Source organism: Cervus elaphus, chromosome 16 (assembly GCF_910594005.1).
Source record: "Cervus elaphus chromosome 16, mCerEla1.1, whole genome shotgun sequence".
In the NCBI taxonomy this organism is placed as follows: Eukaryota; Metazoa; Chordata; class Mammalia; order Artiodactyla; family Cervidae; genus Cervus; species Cervus elaphus.
In genome coordinates this window covers 26,498,903-26,522,431 of record NC_057830.1, presented here as the reverse complement: position 1 = coordinate 26,522,431, position 23,529 = coordinate 26,498,903, and the positions used below count along the sequence as shown (strand labels likewise).

General features: G+C 41.0%; 1 protein-coding gene across 6 annotated transcripts in view; it reads left to right on the top strand.

Moving 5' to 3' along the window:
- The window catches only part of WNK2 (WNK lysine deficient protein kinase 2), a 144,322-nt gene extending 128,487 nt beyond the window's left edge, over nt 1–15,835 (top strand). For all 6 annotated transcript variants that reach the window (XM_043927677.1, XM_043927676.1, XM_043927675.1 and 3 more), the window contains 2 exons: nt 12,703–12,814; nt 15,631–15,835. In XM_043927677.1, coding sequence (XP_043783612.1) covers nt 12,703–12,814; nt 15,631–15,656 — 138 coding nt within the window. In that variant the 3' untranslated portion in view covers nt 15,657–15,835. The remainder of the gene's footprint in view (nt 1–12,702; nt 12,815–15,630) is intronic.
- Nucleotides 15,836–23,529: the final 7,694 nt, after the last annotated feature.

Genomic DNA, 23,529 nt, shown 5'->3' with positions numbered 1-23,529 from the left:
ATGGTGTGATCACTCACCTAGAGCCAGACATCCTGGAATATGAAGTCAAGTGGGCCTTAGGAAGCATCACTACGAACAAAGCTAGTGGAGGAGATGGAATTCCAGTTGCGCTATTTCAAATCCTGAAAGATGATGCTGTGAAAGTGCTGCACTCAATATGCCAGCAAATTTGGAAAACTCAGCAGTGGCCACAGGACTGGAACAGGTCAGTTTTCATTCCAATCCCTAAGAAGGGCAATGCCAAAGAATACTCAAAGTACCACACAATTGCACTCATCTCACACGCTAGCAAAGTAATGCTCAAAATTCTCCAAGACAGGCTTCAACAGTACATGAACCATGAACTTCCAGATGTTCAAGCTAGAAAAGGCAGAGGAACCAGAGATCAAAGTGCCAACATCCATTAGATCATAGAAAAAGCAAGGAAATTCTAGAAAAACACCTACTTCTGTTTTACTGACCATGCTAAAGCCCTTGACTGTGTGGATCACAACAAACTGGAAAATTCTTAAGAGATGGGAATACCAGACCATGTGACCTGCCTCCTGAGAAATCTGTATGCAGGTCAAGAAGCGACAGTTAGAACCGGACGTGGAACAACGGACTGGTTCCAAATAGGAAAAGGAGTACGTCAAGGCTGTATATTGTCATCCTGCTTATTTAACCTATATGCAGAGTACATCATTCGAATGCCGGACTGGATGAAGCACAAGCTGGAATCACAAGATGAAAGCACAAGATTGCTGGGAGAAATATCAATAACCTCAGATACACAGATGACACCAGCCTTATGACAGAAAGTGAAGAGGAACAAAAGAGCCTCTTGATGAAAATGAAAGAGGAGAGTGAAAAAGTTGGCTTAAAACTCAGCATTCAAAAAACTAAGATCATGGCATCCAGTCCTGTCATGTCATGGCAAATAGATGGTGAAACAATGGAAACAGTGACAGACTTTATTTTCCTGGGCTCCAAAATCACTGCAGATGATGACTGCAGCCATGAAATTAAAAGACACTTGCTCTTTGGAAGAAAAACTATGACAAACCTAGACAGCATATTAAAAGCAGAGACATTACTTTGCTGACAAAGGTCCTTATATTCAAAGCTATGGTTTTTCCAGTAGTCATGTTATGGATGTGAGAGTTGGACTATAAAGAAAGCTGAGTGCCAGAGAATTGATGCTTTTGAACTGTGGTGTTGGAGAACACTCTTGAGAGTCCCTTGGACTGCAAGGAGATCAAACCAGTCCATTCTAAAGGAAATCAGTCCTGAATATTTATTGGAAGGGCTGAAGTTGAAACTCCAATACGTTGGCCATCTGATGCGAAGAACTGACTCATTTGAAAAGACCCTGATGCTGGGAAAGACTGAAGGCAGGAGAAGGGGACAACAGAGTGTGAGATGGTTGGATGGCATCACTGACTTAATGGACATGAGTTTGAGCACACTCTGGGAGTTGGTGATGGACAGGGAGGCCTGGCTTGCTGCAGTCCATGGGGTTGCCAAGAGTCAGACCCAACTGAGTGGCTGAACTGAAGGTGTTTTCTGGTTTTGCTTGTGATAATGTCTTTGACTATTTGGTTGTTTGAGTTTGTCATCTACTTTCTATGTATGTATGTATGTATGTATGTGTGTGTGTGTGTGTGTGTATGCCAGTCATCTAGTTTATTAATTTCACCCATTGTGTTAGAAAGTATACTTTGTATGATTTATATCTTTCAGAATTGTTTTGTGGCCTAGTTCAGTTCAGTCGCTCCTGTGGAGCTCTTGCAGTCAAGCCCTGCTGGCCTTCAAAGCCAGTGCTTTTGGGGCTCCTACCTCTGATATCAGAGCCTCAGGCTGGGGAACCTGACTTGGGGCTCAGAGCTCTAACTCATGTGGGAGAACTTCTGCGATGTGCTTAATCTCCAGTTTGTGGATAGTCCACCTAGTGTGTATGGGATTTGATTATATTGCAAATACACCCTTCCTACCATCTTGTTTTTGTTTATTCTTTATATCCTTTGATGTAGAATATCTTTTTTGGCAGCTTTCAATCTTTTTTATTGATGGCTCCTCAGCAGTTTTGTGTGTGTGTGTGTGCTCCTGAGATGGGGTGAGCCCATGCTTTTCCTGCTGCACCATCTTGGATGAGCTCTCAGGAGTTTTATTTCACATTATTTTACATTCTTTTAAAAAATTTTCTTTAATTGTATAGTTGATTTAAACTATTTTTACTAGTTTCAAATGTACAGCATCGTGATTCAATATTTTTATAGATGTATATCATTAAAATTATTATAAAATGTTGGCTATATTCCCTGTGCTGTATAATATATCTTTGTGGCTTATTTATTTTATACATATTGGTTTATACCTCTTAATCTCCGGCCACTGTCTTGTCCCCTCTCCCTCCAGCTTCCCACTGGTAGCCACTAATTTATTTTCTGCATATCTGTGAATCTGTATCTGTTTTGTTATGTTCATTTTTTTTAAGATTCCACATATATCTGATCAGATACAGTATTTGTCTTTCTCTCTCTGACTTATTTCACTAAGCACAATACTCTCCAGCTTCATCTGTATTGATGCAAATGGCAAAATTTCATTCTTTTGGCTGAGTAATATTCCATTATATATATAAACCACATATCTTTATCCATTCATCTGTTTCTCAGGTTGTTTCCATATTTTGACTGTTGTGCATAATGCTGCTGTGAACATGCATTGAGGTACATGTATCTTTTAAATTAGTGTTTTCATTTTCTGTTGATTCATACCCAAGAATGGAATTGCTGGATCATATAGTGATTCTAGTTTCAGTTTTTTGAAGAACCTCTATAATGTTTTCCATAGTGGCTCCACCAATTTGCATTCCTATCAACAGTGTACTAGGGTACCCTTTTATCAATATCTTTGCCAATGTTTGTTATTGGTGATCTTTTTGGTTACAGCTATGGGGAAACAGTGGAAACAGTGTCGGACTTTATTTTGGGGGGCTCCAAAATCACTGCAGATGGTGATTGCAGCCATGAAATTAAAAGATGCTTACTCCTTGGAAGGAAAGTTATGACAAACCTAGATAGCATATTAAAAAGCAGAGACATTACTTTGCCAACAAAGGTCCATCTAGTCAAGGCTGTGGTTTTTCCAGTGGTCATGTATGGATGTGAGAGTTGGACTGTGAAGAAAGCTGAGCGCCGAAAAATTGATGCTTTTGAACTGTGGTGCTGGAGAAGACCCTTGAGAGTCCCTTGGACTGCAAGGAGATCCAACAAGTCCATCCTAAAGGAGATCAGTCCTGGGTGTTCATTGGAAGGACTGATGCTGAAGCTGAAACTCCAGTACTTTGGCCACCTCATGTGAAGAGTTGACTCACTGGAAAAGACCCTGATGCTGGGAGGGATTGGGGGCAGAAGGAGAAGGGGATGACAGAGGATGAGATGGCTGGATGGCATCACCGACTCAATGGACATGAGTTTGAGTAAACTCCGGGAGTTTGTGATGGACAGGGAGGCCTGGTGTGCTGTGATTCACGGGGTTTCAGAGTCGGACATGACTGAGCAACTGAACTGAACTGATTCTGATAAGTGTAAGGTGATACCTTATTGTGGTGTTCACTTACATTTCTCTGATTACCAGTGTTTAAAAGCTTTTCATGTGCCTTGGTCATCTGTATGTTTTCTTTGAAAAATATCTATTCAAGTCCTCTGCCTATTTTTTTAATAAGGTGTTTTGTTTATATTGAGTATATGAGCTGTTTATTTATTTTGGATATTAACCCCTTATCAGTCATATAATTTGCAAATATTTTCTCACTTTCAATAGGTTCTCTTTTCTTTTGGTCAAAGGTTTCTTTACCTGTGCAACAGCTTTTAAGTTTAATTAATTCCCACTCGTTTACTTTATTTTTGTTTCCTTTGCCTTAGTTTTGTAGTCTTTAGATTATAGACCTTTTGCCTCCTTGGTTAAGTGTATTCCTGGGTATTGTATTCTCTTTGATGCAGTTTTAAATGGGATTGTTTTATTGCTTTGTCTTTCTGATAGTTGATTATTAGTGTTTAGAAAAGCAGTAGGTTTCTGTTTGTCAATCTTATATCCTACAACTTTATTGGATTCATTTATTAGTTCTTAGTTTTTTGTTAGGACTTTAGAATTTTCTATATATAATATGTCATCTGCAAATAGTGACATTTTTACTTTTTCCTTTCCAATTTGGATACCTTTTATTTCTTTTTCTTATCTGATTGCTGTGGCTAGGACTGCCAGTACTATGTTGGAAGTGGCAAAAGTGGGCATCCTCATCTTGTTCCTGATTTTAGAGGAAACAGCTGAGTATGTTAGCTGTCAGCGTGTCATAAATGGCTTTTATTATGTTGAAATATGTTTTTTTCTGTATCAGCTTTGATGTGAGTCCTTATCATGAATGGAAGTTGGATTTTGTCAAACGTTTTTCCTGTGTCTGTTGAAATGATCATGTGATTTTTATCCTTACTTTTGTTAATGTGGTGTATCACACTGATTGACTTGTGGGTTTTGAGCTATCTTTGCATCTGTGGAATAAATCACACTTGATTATGGTATATGGTCATTTTTATATCTTGTTGAATTTGGTTTGCTAATATTTCTGAGGGTATTTGTGTCTGTATTCATCAGAGATATTGAAGTAATTTTATTTTTGGGGTAATGTCTTTTTCTAAATTTTATCAGGGTAATAATAGCCTCGTAGAATGAATTTGGGAGTGTTCCCTCCTCCTCATTTGTTGGAATTGTTTGTGATGCTAGGTATTAGCTCTTCTTATTATAGTTGGTAGAATTTCCCTGGGAAGCCATCTGTTCCTGGACTTTTGTTTGCTGGGAGTTTTTTTTTGAACACTAATTCAGTTTCTTATTGATCTGTTCAGTTTGTTTATTTCTTTCTGATTCAGTCTTTGAATACTTTGTGTTTCTCAGATTTTTATCCATTCCTTCTAGGTTGTTCACTTTGTTGGCATATAACTGTCTATAGTATTCTGTGACAGTATTGTGTTTCACTGATATTGATTGTAATCTTCTGTTTCCTAAATACTTTGCTTATTTGAATTCTCTTTTTTTTCTTAATGAGCCTAGCTAAAAGCTTATCAATCTTGTTTATCCTTTAAAAAAATCAGCTCTTGCTTCCATTGATGTTTTCTATTTTTTGTCTCTATTTTATTCATTTCCTCTTTGATCTATTATTTTTCAATAAAGATCAGTAAAAATATTATTTTAAAATAATGCCTGAATTATTTCTTTACTTGTGCTGACTTGAGCTTTGTTCTTTTTCTAATTCATTTAGGTGGAAGATAGCTTGATTTTTCTTGTATGCTCAGATATGTGTGTATCATTATAATCTCCCCTATTACATCTACTTTTGCTGCATCACATCAGTGGTACAAAGGTGTGTTTTTGTTTTTATTTCTCTCTTTTTTTCTGATTTCCTCTTTGATTTCTTCACTGACCCATTGTTTCTTTTAAAGACATGTTATTTAAGCTCCATGTGTTTGTGTTTTTTCTTTCGGTAACTGGTTTCTAGTTTCATACTGTTGTGGTTGGAAAAAAAAAGCATGATGTAATTTCAGTGTTCTTATATTTATTGACACTTGTTTTGTGGCCTAGTCTACGATCTATCCTGGAGCACATTTCCGTGTGAACTTGAAAAGAATGTACATTCTGCTGTTTTGGGATGGAATGTCCTATATATTTATCTATTATGTACATCTGGTCTAGTGTGTCATTTAAGACCACTATTTCCTTATTGATTTTCCATCTGTTTGAATCTGTTCCTTGATGTGAGTGGAGTGTTAAACTCTCCTACTATTTTTCTATTATTGTCAGTTTCTTGTTTTTATGTCTGTTAATATTTGTTTTCCATAAATTTAGTTGCACCTATATGGGATGCGTATATATTAATGAATGTTATATTCTTTTTTTAATTGATCACTATATCATTATATAATGCCCTTCGTTTTCTTTTTTATGGACTTTCCTTTAAAGTCTTATTTGTAAGATGTAAGTATTGATACCAGCTTTCTTGTCATTTTCATTTGCATGAAAAATAGTCTGCATGTCTTTTGAAAAACTTATTTATTTTAACTTATTTTTTGCCTATGCTGTGTCTTCATTGCTCCTTGCAGGCTTTCTCTAGTTGTGGTGAGCAGGGTCTACTCTCTAGTTGCAGTGCACAGGCTTTTCATTGCAGTGACTTCTTTCATTGCAGAGCTGAATCTCTAGACTTAGTCTTCAGTAGTTGTAGGCATGTTGGCTCAGTAGTTGTGGCACATGGGCTTAGTAGCCCCACAGCATGTAGAATCTTCCTAGGCCAGGGATTAAACCCAACACCCCTGCACTGAAAGCTGGATTCTTAATAACTAGACTACCAGGGAAATCCTAGTGTGTGTGTCTTTAAAAGAGAGTCTCTTGCACACAAATGGGTCCAGTTATCTGCTCTGTCTTTTGATTGAAACATTTAAAGTGATTATATACAGGTGTGCATTTAACTGCTATTTTGTTACTTGTTTTCTGGTTATTTTTGTCATTCTATATCCTTTTCTTCTTCCTTTAGTTTCTTCCCTTTGATTTGATTATTTTCTTTAGTGATATGCTTGTGTTACTTTCTCCCTATTTTTTGTGTATCCATTGTAGTATTTTGATTTGTGGTTACCATGAGGTTCATATATGTTGACCTATATATCTGTTTTTTTTTTAACTGGTAGCCATTCTAAAGGACATTTTACTAGCCTCCCCTATGTTTTGTGTTTTTGATGTCATATTTTACATCTTCATGTATATACATTAACTTTATTGTAGTTATACTGGATTTTCTAACTTTTATCTTTTAATCTTTGTACTAGCTTATGTTGAGTGATTGACCCACAGCCTTTTCTGTATATTTGTGTTTACTTGTGGGGTTTTTCCTTTTCTATAAATTCTTACTGGCATCACCGACTCATGGACATGAGTTTGAGCAAACTCCAGGAGTTGGTGATGGACAGGGAAGCCTGGCATGCTGCAATCCATGGGGTCTCAAAGAGTCAGACATCAGTCACTACTGAGTGATCAAACCGAACTGAACTGGTAAATTCTTACATCTTGTTGTACCCCTTTCTTTTCCACATGGGGAAAAGAATTTAAGACTACTTTTAGGATTGGTTTAATATTGACAAACTCCTTTAGTTTTTCTTTATTTGAGAAGTTTTTTATTTCCCTTTCAACTCTGAATGATAGTCTTACTGGAAATAATCCTAGTTGTAGGTTTTTCCCTTTTACCACTCTGAGTATGTCATGCCATTCCCTTTTGGCCTGCAAACTTTCTGCAGAAAAATCAGCTGATAGACATGGTTATTCCTTTGTCTGTGACTTTATGTGACTTTTTCTCTGGCTACCTTTAATTTTTCTCTTTAATTTAACTTTTCCCATTTTAACTATGATACATCTTGGTCTATATCTCTCAGTTCATCTTGTTTGGAATACTCTGAATACCTGAATATCTGTTTCCTTCTTCAGGTTCAGGAAATTTTCAGCCATAATTTCATTAAATACATTTTCAACCCTCTTCACTCTCTCTCTTCTCTTCTGGAACCTCTATAATGTGAATGTTAGCATACTTGATGTTGTCTCAGAGGTTCCTTAAACTGTTCTCATATTTTAAAAATTTGTTTATTTTTTTTACCATTCTGGTTGGGTGATTTCCATTATTCTGTCTTCCAGATCACTTATGCATTCTTCTCTATTACTTAGAGAAGTAATTATTTCTTTCTAGTATGTTTTTCATTTTAGTTATTTCATTCTTCAATTCCGACTGGTTTTTGTACTTTCTAGTTCCTTGTTAAAATTCTGTGTTCATCTGTTCTTTTCCCTAGTTTGTTTAACATTCTTATTTCCAGTGCTTTGAACTCATTATCTGGTAAATTCTCTCTGTTCTCATTGGTGGTTTTTTCATTCTTCTTTCATTTGAAAGACATTGCTTTGTTTTCTCACTTTGCTTAGCATTTTCTCTTGCCGTGAAATTAGGTGAAACTGTTACCTATCCTGATCTTGATGTATTGTACTTAATGTGGAAGCATCTCTATGCCGTCTGCCTGTGCTCAGTAGTTTTGATGTGAGAGCTGGATCTGATGTGAACATGGGTCATGTCTCCCCCCCGGGTGTGCTGTCTGGTATCACCTGGTGGGTGATGGGGCTGGAGGTGGAGGGACTAGAGCCATAGCCAAGTGTGAGCCGAAGCTTCTTCTATGCTGACTGGTCATCACTACCTATCAGGGGTGGGGACTTGTCCCCAGGTGCTGAAGCAGGAGTGGTATTCAAGCTGGTTGCTTTCCCTGTAAGTATGCACTCTACCCTCTCCTAGAAATGGCACTTTTGCCCCAGGAAGCACAGTGCCAGAGAAGAAAGGGCTGCAGTGGGCACCAGGTGTGGGGCAGGGTGTACACTGGGACAGTCCCAGCAGGCTAGTCAGCTCCAATCAGCTCCTGATCTGCTGCCTCTGAGTACCAGCAGTGGCTGTACTTGCCCCATTTATATGCAGGGTTAGGTCTGAGGCAGCTCCTCCCCCAGCTACACACGCTCCTTAGCAATGGTAGCTTTCAACCTGGTGGGAAATCTCCAGAGGTAGAGGGGCTGGGCACATGCTAGGCGGTTTCATGAAACTCTCCAGAATGCCATCCTACACTTCATTCCTGGGAGTAAGCAAACTTGGGTCTAGGTTTCTAGGTTTCTCACCCTCCTCGAAGTCCAATGATTTTTCAGACCACTGAAGAAGACTTATATCCTTCTGGAACTCCTCTACTGTAAATGTCAGCATGTTGGGCCCCAGGGCTGAAGTACCAAATATGTAGGTCAAATCACCACCAGGAGAGATCTAGCGACCACCACATATCACCCTTCTCTTCTGTGGGCCCAGAGCTCAGCCTGATAGCTCTTTTTCCTTCTTACGTGACTCATATGGCTCTTTCTTTTACAGCTTTTATTTTAGAAAAATTTTTCTTTCCATTTCCAGTTTATTTTCAGAGAAAGTTGCTCCATGTATTAGATGTATTTTTGATGCGTTCCTGGGGGAAGGTGAGGTTGGCATTGAAAGGTTGTTGCTGAACGATAAGACACGGGATTCTTGGCCTCCGGAGGAGACGAATTCAATCCAGGGCCAGAGACGAGGCTGGATCTCTCAGAGCTTTTGTGTAATAAAGTTTTATTAAAGTATAAAGGAGACAGAGAAAGCTTCTGACTTAGGCATCAGAAGGGGGCAAAAGAGTATCCCCCTCCTTGTCTTTAGCTGTATGTTATATAGTCACTCACAGTCTGTTAAAGAAAAGAAAGGAATGTCATAAAATTTAAAATGGCACCAGATAATTCATCCCTGGCCAAAAAACGATTGACTTGAATCTTGTAGAAGGGCAGAATACCAACAAATAGTTTCGTTTACGTAGATTAGGGGAACAATACCTGAGTAAGTAGGTTGGGCCATTTGGCGGAACCAACTTGAAGATAGAGTCTGGGGTACATTAACATAGCTTAAGACAACATTTCCATAAGAAAAAGAAATGTATTGGTTAACTCAAGGTTTGTGAGTAGTTAGTTTCAGGTGAAACCAGGTGTCATGGCAACACAGCATTTTAAAAGAAACCTCCTTTTAAATTTGTACAGAGAAGAAAAAATACCTGGTTTTTTTCCTCCTGCCGCTTAAGAGAGATAAAAATGTCTGGCACTTGCAGCCTCTTTCCTCCATTTGGAGACCCCTGGCCTTCCTGCTGTTACCCTCTCAGCATCATCTTCCTACTCTGCCATCCTGATCTCCTCTCCTCCATCCTTTACTTTCAGCGTCTTTGTGTTTTTTGTATCTAAAGTGAGTATTTGTAGACAGCATATAGATCACTTGTGCTTTTTTATCCAGTCTGCCAATCTTTTATTTGGAGATTTCAATCCACTTACATTAAAAGTAATTATGGATAATAAAGGGTTTCTACTGTTTTTTTTTTCTGTATGTCTTACAGTTTTTTATTCCTCAATTACTTCATTATTGCCTTTTAAAAATTTTTAGGTTTTTTTTTTTGTAGTGTGTTGTTTTGATTCCTCCCCTTTTTAACTTTTCTGTATATATTTTTATTTTCTTATTGATTATCTTAGTGTTTACAATTAAATCTTAACCTTATAACAGCTTTATTTGAATGATTCCACCTTGTTTCCATAGTGTGAGAACACTACTTCTGTTTGTCTCCATCCCTTCTCCTTTGTGTTTTTTGCATAGATTGCATCTTTATACATTGTGCACCCATTCACATGGATTTATAATTGTTATATAATGCATTTACCTTTTAAATCATATAAGGGCAAAATAAAACCAAAATTACAATAGTATTGGCTTACATATTTAGCTATATAGTTGCTTCATTTATTTCTTCTCATGACTTTTGAGTTACTATTTTCCTTTCATTCCAACCTGAAATGAAAGTTTTTCATTTAGCGTTTCTTGTGAAGCAAATCTTTTTTTTTTTTTTTTTTTTAAGCAAATCTTTTAGTAACAACCTGCCTTTGTTTTTGCTTATCCAGAAGTCTTAATTTCTCTTTCAACCTGCTCAGTGTAGAATCTTGGTTGACAATCTTTTCTTTCTGTACTTCAAGTATTTTTTCCTGTGTTTACTTTTCTCTTCTTGATAGGCTCTGTACACTTATCTTCTTCTTTTTTTTTTTCTTTTTGTTTCTTAGAATTGACTATTTCAATTATATGGTCTCAAATTTGCTGATTCTTTTTCTGCCTCCTCAGATCTGCTTTTGAGCTCCTCTAGTGGAATTTTAATTTCAGTTATTATCCTTTTTAGCTCTAATATTTCAGCTCTGATATTTTATAACTTCTTTTACTTCATTGATATTTTCATGTTCATTCATCATTGTCCTGATTTCCTTTTTGTCCATGTTTCCTTTAATTCTTTGAACATATTTAAAACAGTTGATTTAAAGTCTTTATTTTGTAAGTACAGTGTCTAGACTTCTTCAGGGACAGTTTCTATTAATGAGTTTTCCCCTTTGTATGGATCATACTTTCCATTTTCCGTGTGTAAATATTTGTGATTTCTTGGTGAAAACTGGACATCCAAATATTATAAGTGATAACTCTGGAAAACAAGAGTACTGCCTTCCCCAGCATTTGCTGGTTTTATTTGCTGAAGGCTTAGCTAGTAGTCTTTTTTTTTTCCAAATTGTATTCTATTATATATTATTTCAAGATATCAGGGATAATTCTGTGTTACACAGTAAATTCTTGATGCTTATCTTTTTATGTATAGTTTGTATCTGTTAATACTTCTTATTTGTGCTCCAAGAATTTCTTGATTTTTCTAGGTCTTTAATAGTTCCATCTGCATTTTAGAAACAGCCTGTTTATATCTACAAAGTAGCCTTATTGGATTTTTATTCTGATTGTATTAAGTCTGTTGATCATCTGGGTAAGATTTGACACGTTAACAGTAGCAAGTCTATTATAAACATGACATTTCTTTGTTTATGTCTAATTTTCTCTCAGTGAAGTTTTGTAGTTTTCAGTGTAAAGTTGTTACACGTCTTTCATTAAATTTAACCTGAGATAGTTGATATTTTGGAATGTGATTATAAATTTTATTGCTTTAAAATATCCTTTTACAGATTATGTTGGTGGTAAATATTGTAGTAAATAACTGTAAATATGGTTATTGTTTGTACCTTGTATTCTGCAATCTCGCTAAATCTACTTCGTTCTAGAAATTGATTTGTCTGCTCTTTTTGGTTTTCTCCATACACGGTCTTGTCGTCTGCAAATAAGGATGGTTTTCCTTTTTCTTTTCAGTCTGTGTTCCTTATTCCTTTTCTTTTATTGGCTGGAACTTTCCCATACAGTGTTGGCTAGAGGCAAGGGGGGCAAGGGGAAATACATTTGGCATTTGGCCATTGGCAGCTGTGGGTTCTACAGAAGCCCTTCTAGATGGAGGAGGGACCCTCCAGCTTCAGCCTCAGTGCTTTCTGTGAGGGAGTGTGGGACTTCTCAGATACTCCCCCTGCATCTGTGGGGAGCATCACATGGAATTCTCCTTTGGTGTGTAACTGTGGTGAGTTGCAGTGATTTTTGCTGGGACAACATCATTGCATTTGTGGGGCAAAACCTCACTTGGCTCTGATGTTTTATCTCTTTTTTTTATAGTTGCTTGGTTGTGTCTGCCAACATTTTGTCTAGAGAGTTTGAAGGCTGTTGGTCCGTCATCTCTTTTCTTGCAGTAGCTTCATCAGGTTTCTGCGTCATGGCCATGTTGGTCTCACTAACCATTACAGCTCATTTCCCTGTCCTCGTGGTGCTTCTCTTCTGGGGCTGTACCCGAGCTGCAGGGAGCCGAGGAGCCGCCCTGCCCCCGACTCCAGATCTCTGGGCGCCCAGCTGTCCTGGACCTCCCATAATGGCCCTGACTAGTCAAGCAGGAGGTCTTTGGGTAGGGGGGTGTGGTTCCCTCACTGTGACTCAGGGTTTAGGTCCGGCTGGGTCTGCTTTGAAGCCCACTCTGGCTGGTGGACATTCACGGCCTGTGGCTGCCTTCTTGCCCCACACTTTCACTCTGATGTCAGCCATTAAAAGGTGCCCCAGGGCAGGTCCTGAGACCACCCTCTCCTGAGGATGGGGGAACTGCAGGGACCCCCAAGGCCCCTGAGTGATGCCAGCTGATTGAAGCCATGTTTCTTGTCTTATAGATGAACACATCTCGAACAGCAATGGGGATGCCATGTCTGGCCCCGGTACCCAGCGCTGTACCCACCGTGGTCATTCCTGGAGCTGCCTCAGCCCTTCCTGTGCCCATGCCAGGTACTGCCCTCTCCTGCCTCCCAGCCCCACCTTTGGGCCAGTATGGAAGCCTGATCCCAGCTCCAGTGTCCTGGGGTCCCTGGGCAGCCCAGGCAGGCAGCCGGAGCCCCAGCAGGGGGCCAAGCCTGGGGGCAGCAGATGCGCCAGCCCTCCCTGTGTTCTTCCGGCCAACTGTGGTCAGCATGCCCGGCCCCAGGCTGCAGATCATGTAGCTCTCTGTCTCACTACTTGCCAGTGGAAGACACTGAACAGCCTGGAGGAGTCGGGTTGTGGTTTGGCCTCCGAGTCCTGCCCTGCCTGCTCATGGGTGCCCAGCCAGGGAGCTGGCACATGGGCAGCAATCCTCGCTTCCTTTATTGCTGCAGACCTTGTTTCCTCTTAGGTTCCCGTGGTCAACACTTGCTGTCTTTGCACTCACTTCCTGTACTTGAATCGATGGTTAGAACATTGTAATAACCCTGCAGAAGTACAGTGCCTTGAATTCCAGCTTTTCCATTCCCGATGGAAAGAGGTGTTTTAAAAAAACCGTGTATCAGAAAAGGTGTATTTCATTTATAGTTGGTTTGTGCTTTGATATCTCTATTTCCCATTTTAAGTTGCAGAGATATGAATGGTTTACAAATCTGAAGCAAAAGTCTGATCTTTTCTGTTGTACCTGCTTTAAAAAAATTGAACTAGTGACCTTGAATATTGAAGAGTTGCAAATGCTAGAGTAACTCTGCTTTGTACTCATAAAATGAGATCTCTCCAGCGGTATGGTCACAGATAGCAAACAGATGGACAAATTCCCTCAACTGCAGTGCCGTGGGCACTGCCAGCAAACTTCCCAGGGGTGCATGGTAATTGGGGCAGTGCATTGCTAATGGTAGTTGATCTCTTAGTCAGGAATGTTCGCATCTATGTTTGGCTACGTGGAACCTGCTGTAAAGTGCTGGGTGAGCAGACATGATCCAAAGCCTGCAGGGCTGCTGCGAGTGTGGGAGAGGTAAAGGTGTGTGTCTGGAGGTGCCGAAGCACAGGCAGGCCACCTGCTCTGCAGACAGAGTGTGGCCCCTTCTGCTCAGGGGGCCCACCAACCTCCCCTCCCAGCCTGCCTTCCTTTTCTGTTCTTTGCACAGAGGCCTGTGGCCACCTGGGTGGGCCTGGCTTTCCCATGTGCTCACAGGCTACTCCGCCCACCTCTGGCCTCCAGACTGTTCTCCAGGCACCAAGCCATCATGCTGGGGGGTAGGAGTGTTCCTCTCCTGGAAATTTCAGTGGTATCCTCATCTCAGACAGGCACCAAACAGCCCAGGGTGGGAGCTGAAGGCCCCACTCCCCACTGGCCAAGATGTTTCCCATTTCCCACTGGGAGGCAGCTGGTTGGGCTGCCCAGTTGTGAATTGTATAGTTCTGCTGTACTTTGGGACTTCACTAGGACTGGCTGAATTCTTTTGGTTTAAATGTATCATTCCATCAATTCAGTTAGAATTGAATTTTCTAGGTGATTATGCAGAATCTTCTGCCAGGGCATGACGCTATAGTAAGAGATTTCTGTTCTCTGTAATGTGCCCCTGGGTCCTTGGGTTGAGAATCCTGTGCGCCGGGTTCCTGCGGGTGGTGGAAACTGCCCTCTTCCCGCTCCCCTGCTGTACCAGACATGCGGTTTGGAGTCCTGGCCTGTAACAGGAATGGTCAGTGGCACAGGCTCTCCAAGAGATTGTATATTTGAAGGAGAAAAATAAACATTTTTGCTTGAAAACAGTGTGGAGCCACATCTTTTTCTTAACTTCTGGCCACATAGAAGCTGAACCAGCCAGTCTCATAGGGAGCATTGGGTGGGCAGCCCTGGCAGGCAGCACTGCTCTGGCCTGGCACAGCTTCACTCTCAGCAACACGCCTGCTGTCAGCACCTCGCCCAGGAGGGGCCGGGGGGCTGAGTGGCAGGTGCTGTCTTCCTGGCAGGATCTGGTGTGACTGACGCTGAGCCGACCTAACTCGGAGGATGAGAGTGGGGTGTTGGGCAGGGCTCGTAGGCCAGCTCTGCGGCTCGGGGCCTAGGTTGGCCTGTTCACTCGGCTTTCAGACTCAGAATCTGAACTGCATTTGGATGTACAGTGGCCTCTGCCTATGGAGGGTATGAGTCTCATGGCCAACCGAAAGGTGTCTCTGACCCCTGTCCATGTTGTCTAACAGAAAGCCAGGTTTGTGTGACTCGCTCTGGACAGAGCTGGGTGGGGGGCCCTGGGCCACCTGCTCTCAGGTCACCTGAGGGGCTCTGCTGTCCCGCAGGTGCAGGTTGGGGGAGGCCCCCTGCGGGGCTCAGCACGTTCTCCTGGCTCGCCGGCCCTGATGCTCGGCCGGCGGTGCCCCTGCATGGCTGCTGCACGCACTCAAGCTGGGGGTGGTGGTTCCTCCCACTGCACCCAGCTGGGGTCACGGCCCTGACCTGTTTGTCCTGTTTCCACCAAGGTGCAGTCAGGCGTTGTGCTCCGGCCACCCGCAGTGCTCCACCTCAGCACTGGCTCTGGGCAGAGGCCGGGGCGGCTTGGGGTGCTGTTCTGCTTGCTATGCCCAAGGAGCCAGGGGTCCCTCCCTCTCCCGAGCAACAGTTGTGCGGACCCTGGGAGACCCTGCCTGGTTTGGGCGGTTGCTCAGTATGGAAGGTGGCCAGGTGGCAGAGGCAGCCAGGAGTGTTATCTGTGTAGTGCCTGGGTCGTGGTCAGGCAGCCCGGCCCTCCAAGGAGTGTGACCGCTCTGGTGTCACTATTCCAACGTCCAGGGCCTCACATGGTCACGGCAGGCCTATAATGAGCTGTGGCGGTTTTGTTTTCTAGATTCTGAAAGTGAGAAGCCCGACTGAGCCCAGGCAGGCCGACCCAGACCCAGACGCCAGGCCCCGTGTCATCTCACGCAGAGAAGGCGAGCCCACGCCTCGCGTCCGGTTCACCATGTTTTGTAATCACTTTCTAAGCATTTTTTATTCACAATTGGAAACACAAATGTAAGCAAGAATAAAAAAATATTTTGGGGGAAACGGGACTTTGGTTTTTCAAACTCTCCTTTCTGGTGGTCCCCAGACAGGCAGGTAACCTGCAATGGTGGTAAGTGTATGAGGGTGTTGGAGAAACTCCTGGGATCGCACAGCTGGACGGGTCTGGGGGTAAGTACCCTTAGCTAAGGGGCTCTTGAATATAGGGATGGACACTTTCTATGGTGCTTAATAGTGCCCAGGGTAGCTCAAGGTCCTTGTGTCCAGACAGCAGCTAGGATGGATCAGATGTGTGATAAAGACCCAGCTCTCAGAGAAGCAGTTGAGGTTGTGGATTGCAGGCATCCTGGCCCCAATTTTCAGGCATTCTCCTCCTTCACACCCAGGACAGCCCCATTCTGTGCAGAGCCCTGGAGGCTGAACAGTGATGCCCATCTCCAGTGATGGCTCCTTGGCCCATCCAGGCTTGGGCCTTTGCGCACACAGCTCCATTCATTATGCTGCCCCTCAGGCTTCCTTACTCTGTGTCACTTGAAGACTCATGATCATACATCCCCCAGGCACAGGACAGGCATCCACGTGACTTGAAATGACCCTTCCTTCAGATTTCACATACACCACTGGGAGGGGCCAGGCCCAGGTCTGAAACCCCTGGCTTCAGTAGGTGGTAGGATCGGCCCAGTGGCCCTTGCAGGGCTGCACCACCACCCTGGTAGGGTGTCCGAAGCACGGTGTGAAAGCCAGGAAACCGGCTAGTGGCTTCACAGAGTAGCGTGCAGTAGTAAAGTGGCAGCCTGGCCAGCTGCAAAGGGGTTTGGGACCAGGGGTTGGGTGTAGAATTCCGGCGGTCCCATTCACTGGGATGAGAAAATTGTATCTTGGTTTTCATTAATCTCTGAGTGCAATTTAGTGTTTCCTCCAGTGAAGAGTGTGGAGTTGGAGCAGCAGCACCCTGGAGCCCACAGATGCTTTGTATAACATTGTAGTTGTCAGGGTGTCCCCAAGTGTCATGTATGGTTGTCACACAGATTGCCAGCTCCTTAGACTTAATACCTGTCCAACTGGCTGACAAAAGCAGCAGGCTTCCTGCCTCCCCACAGCTTCCCAGAGGCTGTGCAGGTGAAGTCTTTGGACATACACAGCGGCTGCCCACTTCATCCGTTGTCAGCTCTTGGTGTTGCTTCCCAGGCCAAGTGGACATGTGCCAGTGTGTGCTCTCTGTGATGAAGCAGAGTAGGCAAACGTTTTACCACGTGTAACAACATTGTGTATTGTCATGGTGTTCATTTTGTCACTGTCCGTTTGTGGCTTTTGTTACTTAGGTTTTCTATCGATGGCAATAATGCACAGTTTACTTTTTCAGATAGCAAATTTATTTAAATCATTCCTTTTAAGCGAGTATGAGCTAATGGTAAAAATTGGTCATAAGATAATAGTAATCAAAGGTAAAAATAGCACATGAGCGAATGATAAAAATTGCAAGGGCCGATGGCTGAAGTGTGGAAACCCAGCATGGGCTCACAGGTTCATATCCAATAGCCCTTGGATGTGAACAGCTATGAGGGCCCAAGCTTCCTCCAGAATTCGAGTAGGCAGCTGTCAGATTTCTTTATTAGGGGGTATGTTTCTGGTTGGGCAAAGGGGAGAGGCTGGGTTGGAACAGACTGAATACCTGTTCACACTACAGCATCATTGAGCACTTCCCATAGCACATCTTGGGAGCAGAAGCCAGTGGCTACCTTACCTCCTGTGACTCCCATGTAGCAGAGTCAACCTCACCCCGACTACAGGGGCAGCCAGGTCCTCCCTGAAAATGGGGATGGCCCTCTGGAAGCAGCTCAATTGTATTCATCAGCACAGGCAGAGGGACAGGCAGGTGATGTTGATAATCAAGCCACTATACCAGGGGGTGGATTCTGCATATTGTTGTCCTGGGGATTCTGCACTCAACAGCTTCATCTACTGCTTAGAAATGCTCAGTGGCTCTCTGGAGCCTCCAGGAAAACTGTAGTCCCAGATAAAACCCTGGAAAACAGATAAAACTGCAAAGAGAGCAATAGACAAATTCACAATCACAGTCAGCTATTTCAATAAATGACACAACAATTAGACAGAAAGCCATTGTAATAGAGGTGACTCCGTTTTTGAGGTCTGAGTTCTAACAGCTTTTAAGCATCACCTCCCCTCTCCACTCCATATCTGGGCATGCTGATAAGCTAAACCCTAGTGCCCCATCCCTTGGCATCGTGGGAAATTCATGCTATAAGCGGAAGCCTCATCCTGACTCTACTCCCTAATAACCATAAAAACCCCAAGCAAGTCTCCCTTCCCTGCCAGTCTTCTTTGCCTGCTCACCCAATCTGTTTTGGATCTTAACACCTCATAATGTGAGTAACAAGCCTGTTTATCCTCTTTTGATGTGAGTGTGTGTTTGTGCACATGTGTATGTGTGTGTGTCTCAATATCCAACCAAAATTTGGCTGGAGGTCCCTCCTGTTTCTGTGAAGTGACCACAGCAATCACTGAGAACGTATAAAACTTGAACAACACTCTCAACCATCAGTCTTGATTAACATTTCTAAAACTCCACCTGCCACAGAGCACACATTCTTTTTATGTGTATATTGTCTGTATACCAAGAGAAGGCAGATTCAGGGTCATAAAAATGAGTGACAATAAATTCTAAAGGATTCAAGACATATAAATGACATTTATGGAATTAAATTAGAAATTAGGAACAGATCTCGGGAAAATATCCAGAGATGTTTGGAAATGAGGTAACATACTTCTAAATAACCTATGGGTTAAAAGGAGATCAAATGAGAAATTAGAAAACAAACAATAAAAATGAAAACATCAAAATTGATGGTATATTGCAAAAACAATACTTAGGAAATTGATAGCACTAAGCCTATATTAGAAGAGAAGGTCAAATTAATGCCTTCATCTTCTACCCTAAGAAATTAGCAGAGGAAGAAATTAAGTCCAAAGTAAACACAATTAGTGGAATAATAAAAATCAGTAAATAGAAAACAGGAAAAACAACAGAGAATATCAATGTAACCGAAAGACAATATATGAGAAACTCAATAAAACTGAAAAATCTATGCAAAAGTCTGTTGCATTCCTATACACCACCAACAAAAGATCAGACAGATAAGAAACAATCTCATTCACCATTGTATCTAAAAGAATAAAATATCTAGGAATCAACCTACCTAAGGAGGCAAAAGACCTGGTCTCAGAAACCTACAAGATACCAATGAAAAAAATGAGATCACACAAACAGATGGAGAGATATACTATGTTCTTGGATTGAAAAAAATCAACATTATGAAAATGACTTGGGCTTCCCTGGTAGCTCAGATGGTAAAAAAAAAAAAAACCTGCTTACAATGCAGGAATCCAGATTAAATCCCTGGGTCAGGAAGATCTCCTGGAGAAGTGAATGGCTACCCACTCCAGTATTTTTTTTTTTTTTTTAACAATTTGTATGGAAACCTGAAAGACCTCAAATACCTAAAGTAATCCTGAGAAAGAAAAGCAGAGCTAGAGGAATTAGGGTCCCTGACTTCAGACTATACTGCAAAGCTACTGGTGTAAAACCAGAAATATAGATCAATGGAACAGAACAGCCCAGAGACAAACCCACACACCTGTGGTCGCCTAATCTATGATAAAGGAGGAAGAATATACAATGAAGAAAAGACAGTCTCTTCAAGAAGTGGTGCTGGGAAAACTAGACAGCTACGTGTAAATGAATGAAATTAGAACACAACACCATACACAGAAATAAAAGAGATTGAGGACTTAAATGAAAGCTGGATGCTGTAAAGCTTAAAGAGGAAAACATAGGGAGAACACTCTGACATGAATTGGAGCACCATTTTGGATCCACCTCTTAGATTAATGGAAATAAAAACAAAAGTAAACAAATGGGACCTAATTAAACTTAAATGCTTTTGCACAGGAAAGGAAACCATAAACAAAAAGACAACCCACAGAATCAGAGAAAATATTTGAAGACAAAGTGACAAGGGATTAATTTTCAAAATATACAAACAGCTTCTGCAGCTCAATATCAAAAACAACCCAATCCAAAAATGGTGGAAGATCTATATACAGCCATTTCTCCAAAGAAGACATAGAGATGGTAAACAGACATACAGCTTCTTTGGTGGTTCAGTGGTAAAGAATCTGCCTGCCAATGCAGGAGATACAGGTTCGATACCTGTGTTGAGAGATTCACCAAGAAGCAAATGGCAACACACTCCAATATTCTCCCCTGGGAAATCCCATGGACAGACGAGCCTGGCCAGCTACAGTCCATGGGGTCGCAAAAGTCAGACCTGACTGAGCAACTAAATAACAAAAGCAAACGGACACAAATGGAAAAGATGCTCAACAGCGCTCATTATTAGAGAAATACAAATCAAAACTGCAATGAGGTATCACCTCATACCAGTCAGAATGGCCATCATCAAAAAGTCTACAAACAATAAATGCTGGAGAGGGTGTGGAGAAAAGGGAACTCTCTTACACTGTTGGTGGGCATGCAAATTTGTACAGTATGGTATTGGCAGAAAAACAGACCAATGGAACAAGATAAAAAGCCCAGAGATAAACCCACACACCTGTGGGCACCTTATTTTTGACAAAGGAGGCCAGAATATACAACAAAGAAAAGACAGTGTCTTCAGTAAGTGGTGCTGGGAAAACTGGACAGCTACATTTAAAAGGATGAAATTAGAACACTGTAATACCATACACAAAAATAAACTCAAAGTGAATTAAAGATTTAAATGTAAGGCCAGAAACTATAAAACTCTTAGAGTAAAATATACACAGAACACTATGACCATACATCACAGCAAAATCCTCTTTGACCCACCTCTAGAGTAAGCCACACTGCATTAGGTGTAGGGTTAGGTTGCTTATTTGTGATTTTTCTTGTTTCTTGAGGTAAGACTGTATTAATATAAACTTCCCTCTCAGAAAGGCTTTTGCTGCTTCCATAGGTTCTGAGTCATGGTGATTTCACTGTCATTTGTCTCTCAGTATGTTTTTTAACATCCTCTCTGATTTCTTCAGTGATTCATTGGTTATTTAATATCATTTAATCTCCAGGTGTTTGTGCTTTTTTCAGTTTTTTCCCTGTAATTAATTGACTTCTAATCTCATAGTATTGTGGTCAGAAAAGATGCTTGATATAATTTCAGTTTTCTTAAAATTACTGAGGCTTGATTTGTGCTTTATAAACAATTTTGCATATTCTTTTCCAATTTGGATTCCTTTTATTTCTTTTTGTTTTCTAGTTGCTGTGGCTGGGACTTCCAATACTATGCTGAATAATAGTGGCAAGAGTGGACCTTTGTTGGCAAAGTAATGTCTTGGCTTTTTAGTACACTGTCTAGGTTTGTCATAGCTTTTCTTCCAAGGAGCAAGTGTCTTTTAATTTCATGGCTGCAGTCACCATCTGCAGTGATTTTGAAGCCCAAGAAAATAAACTCTGTCACTGTTTCCATTGTTTCCCCATCTATTTGCCATGAAGTGATGGGACCAGATGCTATAATCTTAATTTTTTGAATGTTGAGTTTTAAGCCAGCTTCAAGTAAATCTAACTCTTTGCAAATTACATACTATACATAGAAAAATCCTAAAGATGCTACCAGAAACTGACTACAGCTCTTCGATGAATTTGGCAAAGTTACAGGATACAAAATATATATACACAGAACTCTCTTGGATTCCTATGTGCTAACAATGAAAAAGCAGAGAAAGAAATCAAGGAAACAGTCCCATTAACCATCATTTATTCTTTTTGATCTTAGCGGAAATGCTTCCAGTTTTTCACCTTTGAGAATGATATTGTTGTTGGTCAGTCACTCAGTCATGTCCGACTCTTTGCGCTCCGTGGACTGTAGCACACCAAGCTTCCCTGTCTTTCAAAAACTATCTTCCAGAGGTTGCTCAAATTCATGTCCACTGAGTCAGTGATGCAATCTAACCATCTTGTTCTCTGTCATCCCCTTCTCCTCCTGCCTTCAGTCTTTCCATCAGGGTCTTTTCCAATGAATTGGCTCTTTTCATCAGGTGGCCAAAGTATTGTAGAGTAATTATCCTCCAATTAAAAATAACATAAAAATTTTTAAATACTGTCCTTTAATTACAATCCTATAACAAACTTCAATACAAACTATGTAGCATCAGTTAGGGAATAAAAAGAAGAATGTGCTGTGTGACTCACGAAACTCAAACCTGGGCTCTGGGAGGTGGGAGGGAGGGTCATATGTATACCTGTGAGAGGGGACATATGCATACCTGTGGCTAATTCATGCTGATGTATGGCATAAACCAACACTTTCCTTCTACTAACTTTGGGTTGATTTCCTTTAGGATTGACTGGTTTGATCTTGCAGTCCAAGGGACTCTCAAGAGTCTTCTCCAACACCACAGTTCAAAAGCATCAGTTCTTTGGCACTCAGCCTTCTTTTTGGTCCAACTCTCACATCCACCCATGACTACTGGAAAAACCAAGCTTGCACCTATACAGAATACTATACCAAAATCTCATGGGAAGTACAAACCAAAAAACTATAGTAGAAACACACAAGTAAAAGCAACCCAAAAAAAAAAAAAAAAAAGCAACCCAAACACACCACTAAAGATAGTCATCAAATCATAAGAGAATAGAAGAAAAGGAGAAAGAAAACAAAAAACAAAAAAAGAAAAAACAAAACCAAATCCAAAACAATTAAGAAAATGGCAATAAGAACATACATATTGATAATTACCTTAAATGTAAATGGATTAAATGCTTCAACCAAAAGGCATAAACTGACTGAATGGATACAAAAGAGAGATCTATATATATGCTGTGTACAAGAGACCCGATTCAGACCAGGGACACATACAGACTGAAAGTGAAGGGATGGAAAAATATATTCCATGCAAATATAATCAAAAGAATGCTGGAGTAGCAATATACTTATCAGACAAAATAAACTTTGAAATAAAGACTGTTACAAGAGACAAGGAAGGACACTACACAGTGATCAAAAGATCAATCCAAGAAGATATAACAATTATAAATAAATATGCACCTAACGTGGGAGCACCTCAGTGTACAAGGCATATACTAACAGCCATAAAAGGGGTGATCAACAGTAACGCAATAATAGTGGGTGATGTTAACACCCCACTTACACCAATGGATAGATCATCCAGACAGAAAATTAATAAGGAAACACAAGCCTTGAATGACATACACCAGAGAGACTTAATAGATACTTACAGGTCACACCATCCAAAAACAGCAGAACACACTTTCTATGCAAGTGCACACAGAACAGTCAGTCTATTCAATAAGTGGTGCTGGGAAAACTAGACAGCTACATGTAAATGAATAAAATTTGAACATTCCCGAATGCCATACAGAAAAATAAACTCAAAATGTATTAAATACCTGAATGTAAAGCCAGATACTGTGAAAGTCTTAGAGAAAAATAAAGGCAGAACACTCTTTGACATAAGTTGCAGCAAGTTCTTTTTGGATCCATCTCTTAGAGTGATTAAAATAAAATTAACTAGTGGGAAATTAAAAGCTTTCCCATTAGAAAGGAAATCATAAACAAAATGAAAAAAAGCCCTCAGAATGAGAGAAAATGTTTGCAAATGAAGAAACTGAGAAGGGATTAATCTCATATATAAATATATAAAACAGTTCATGCAGCTCAATATCAAA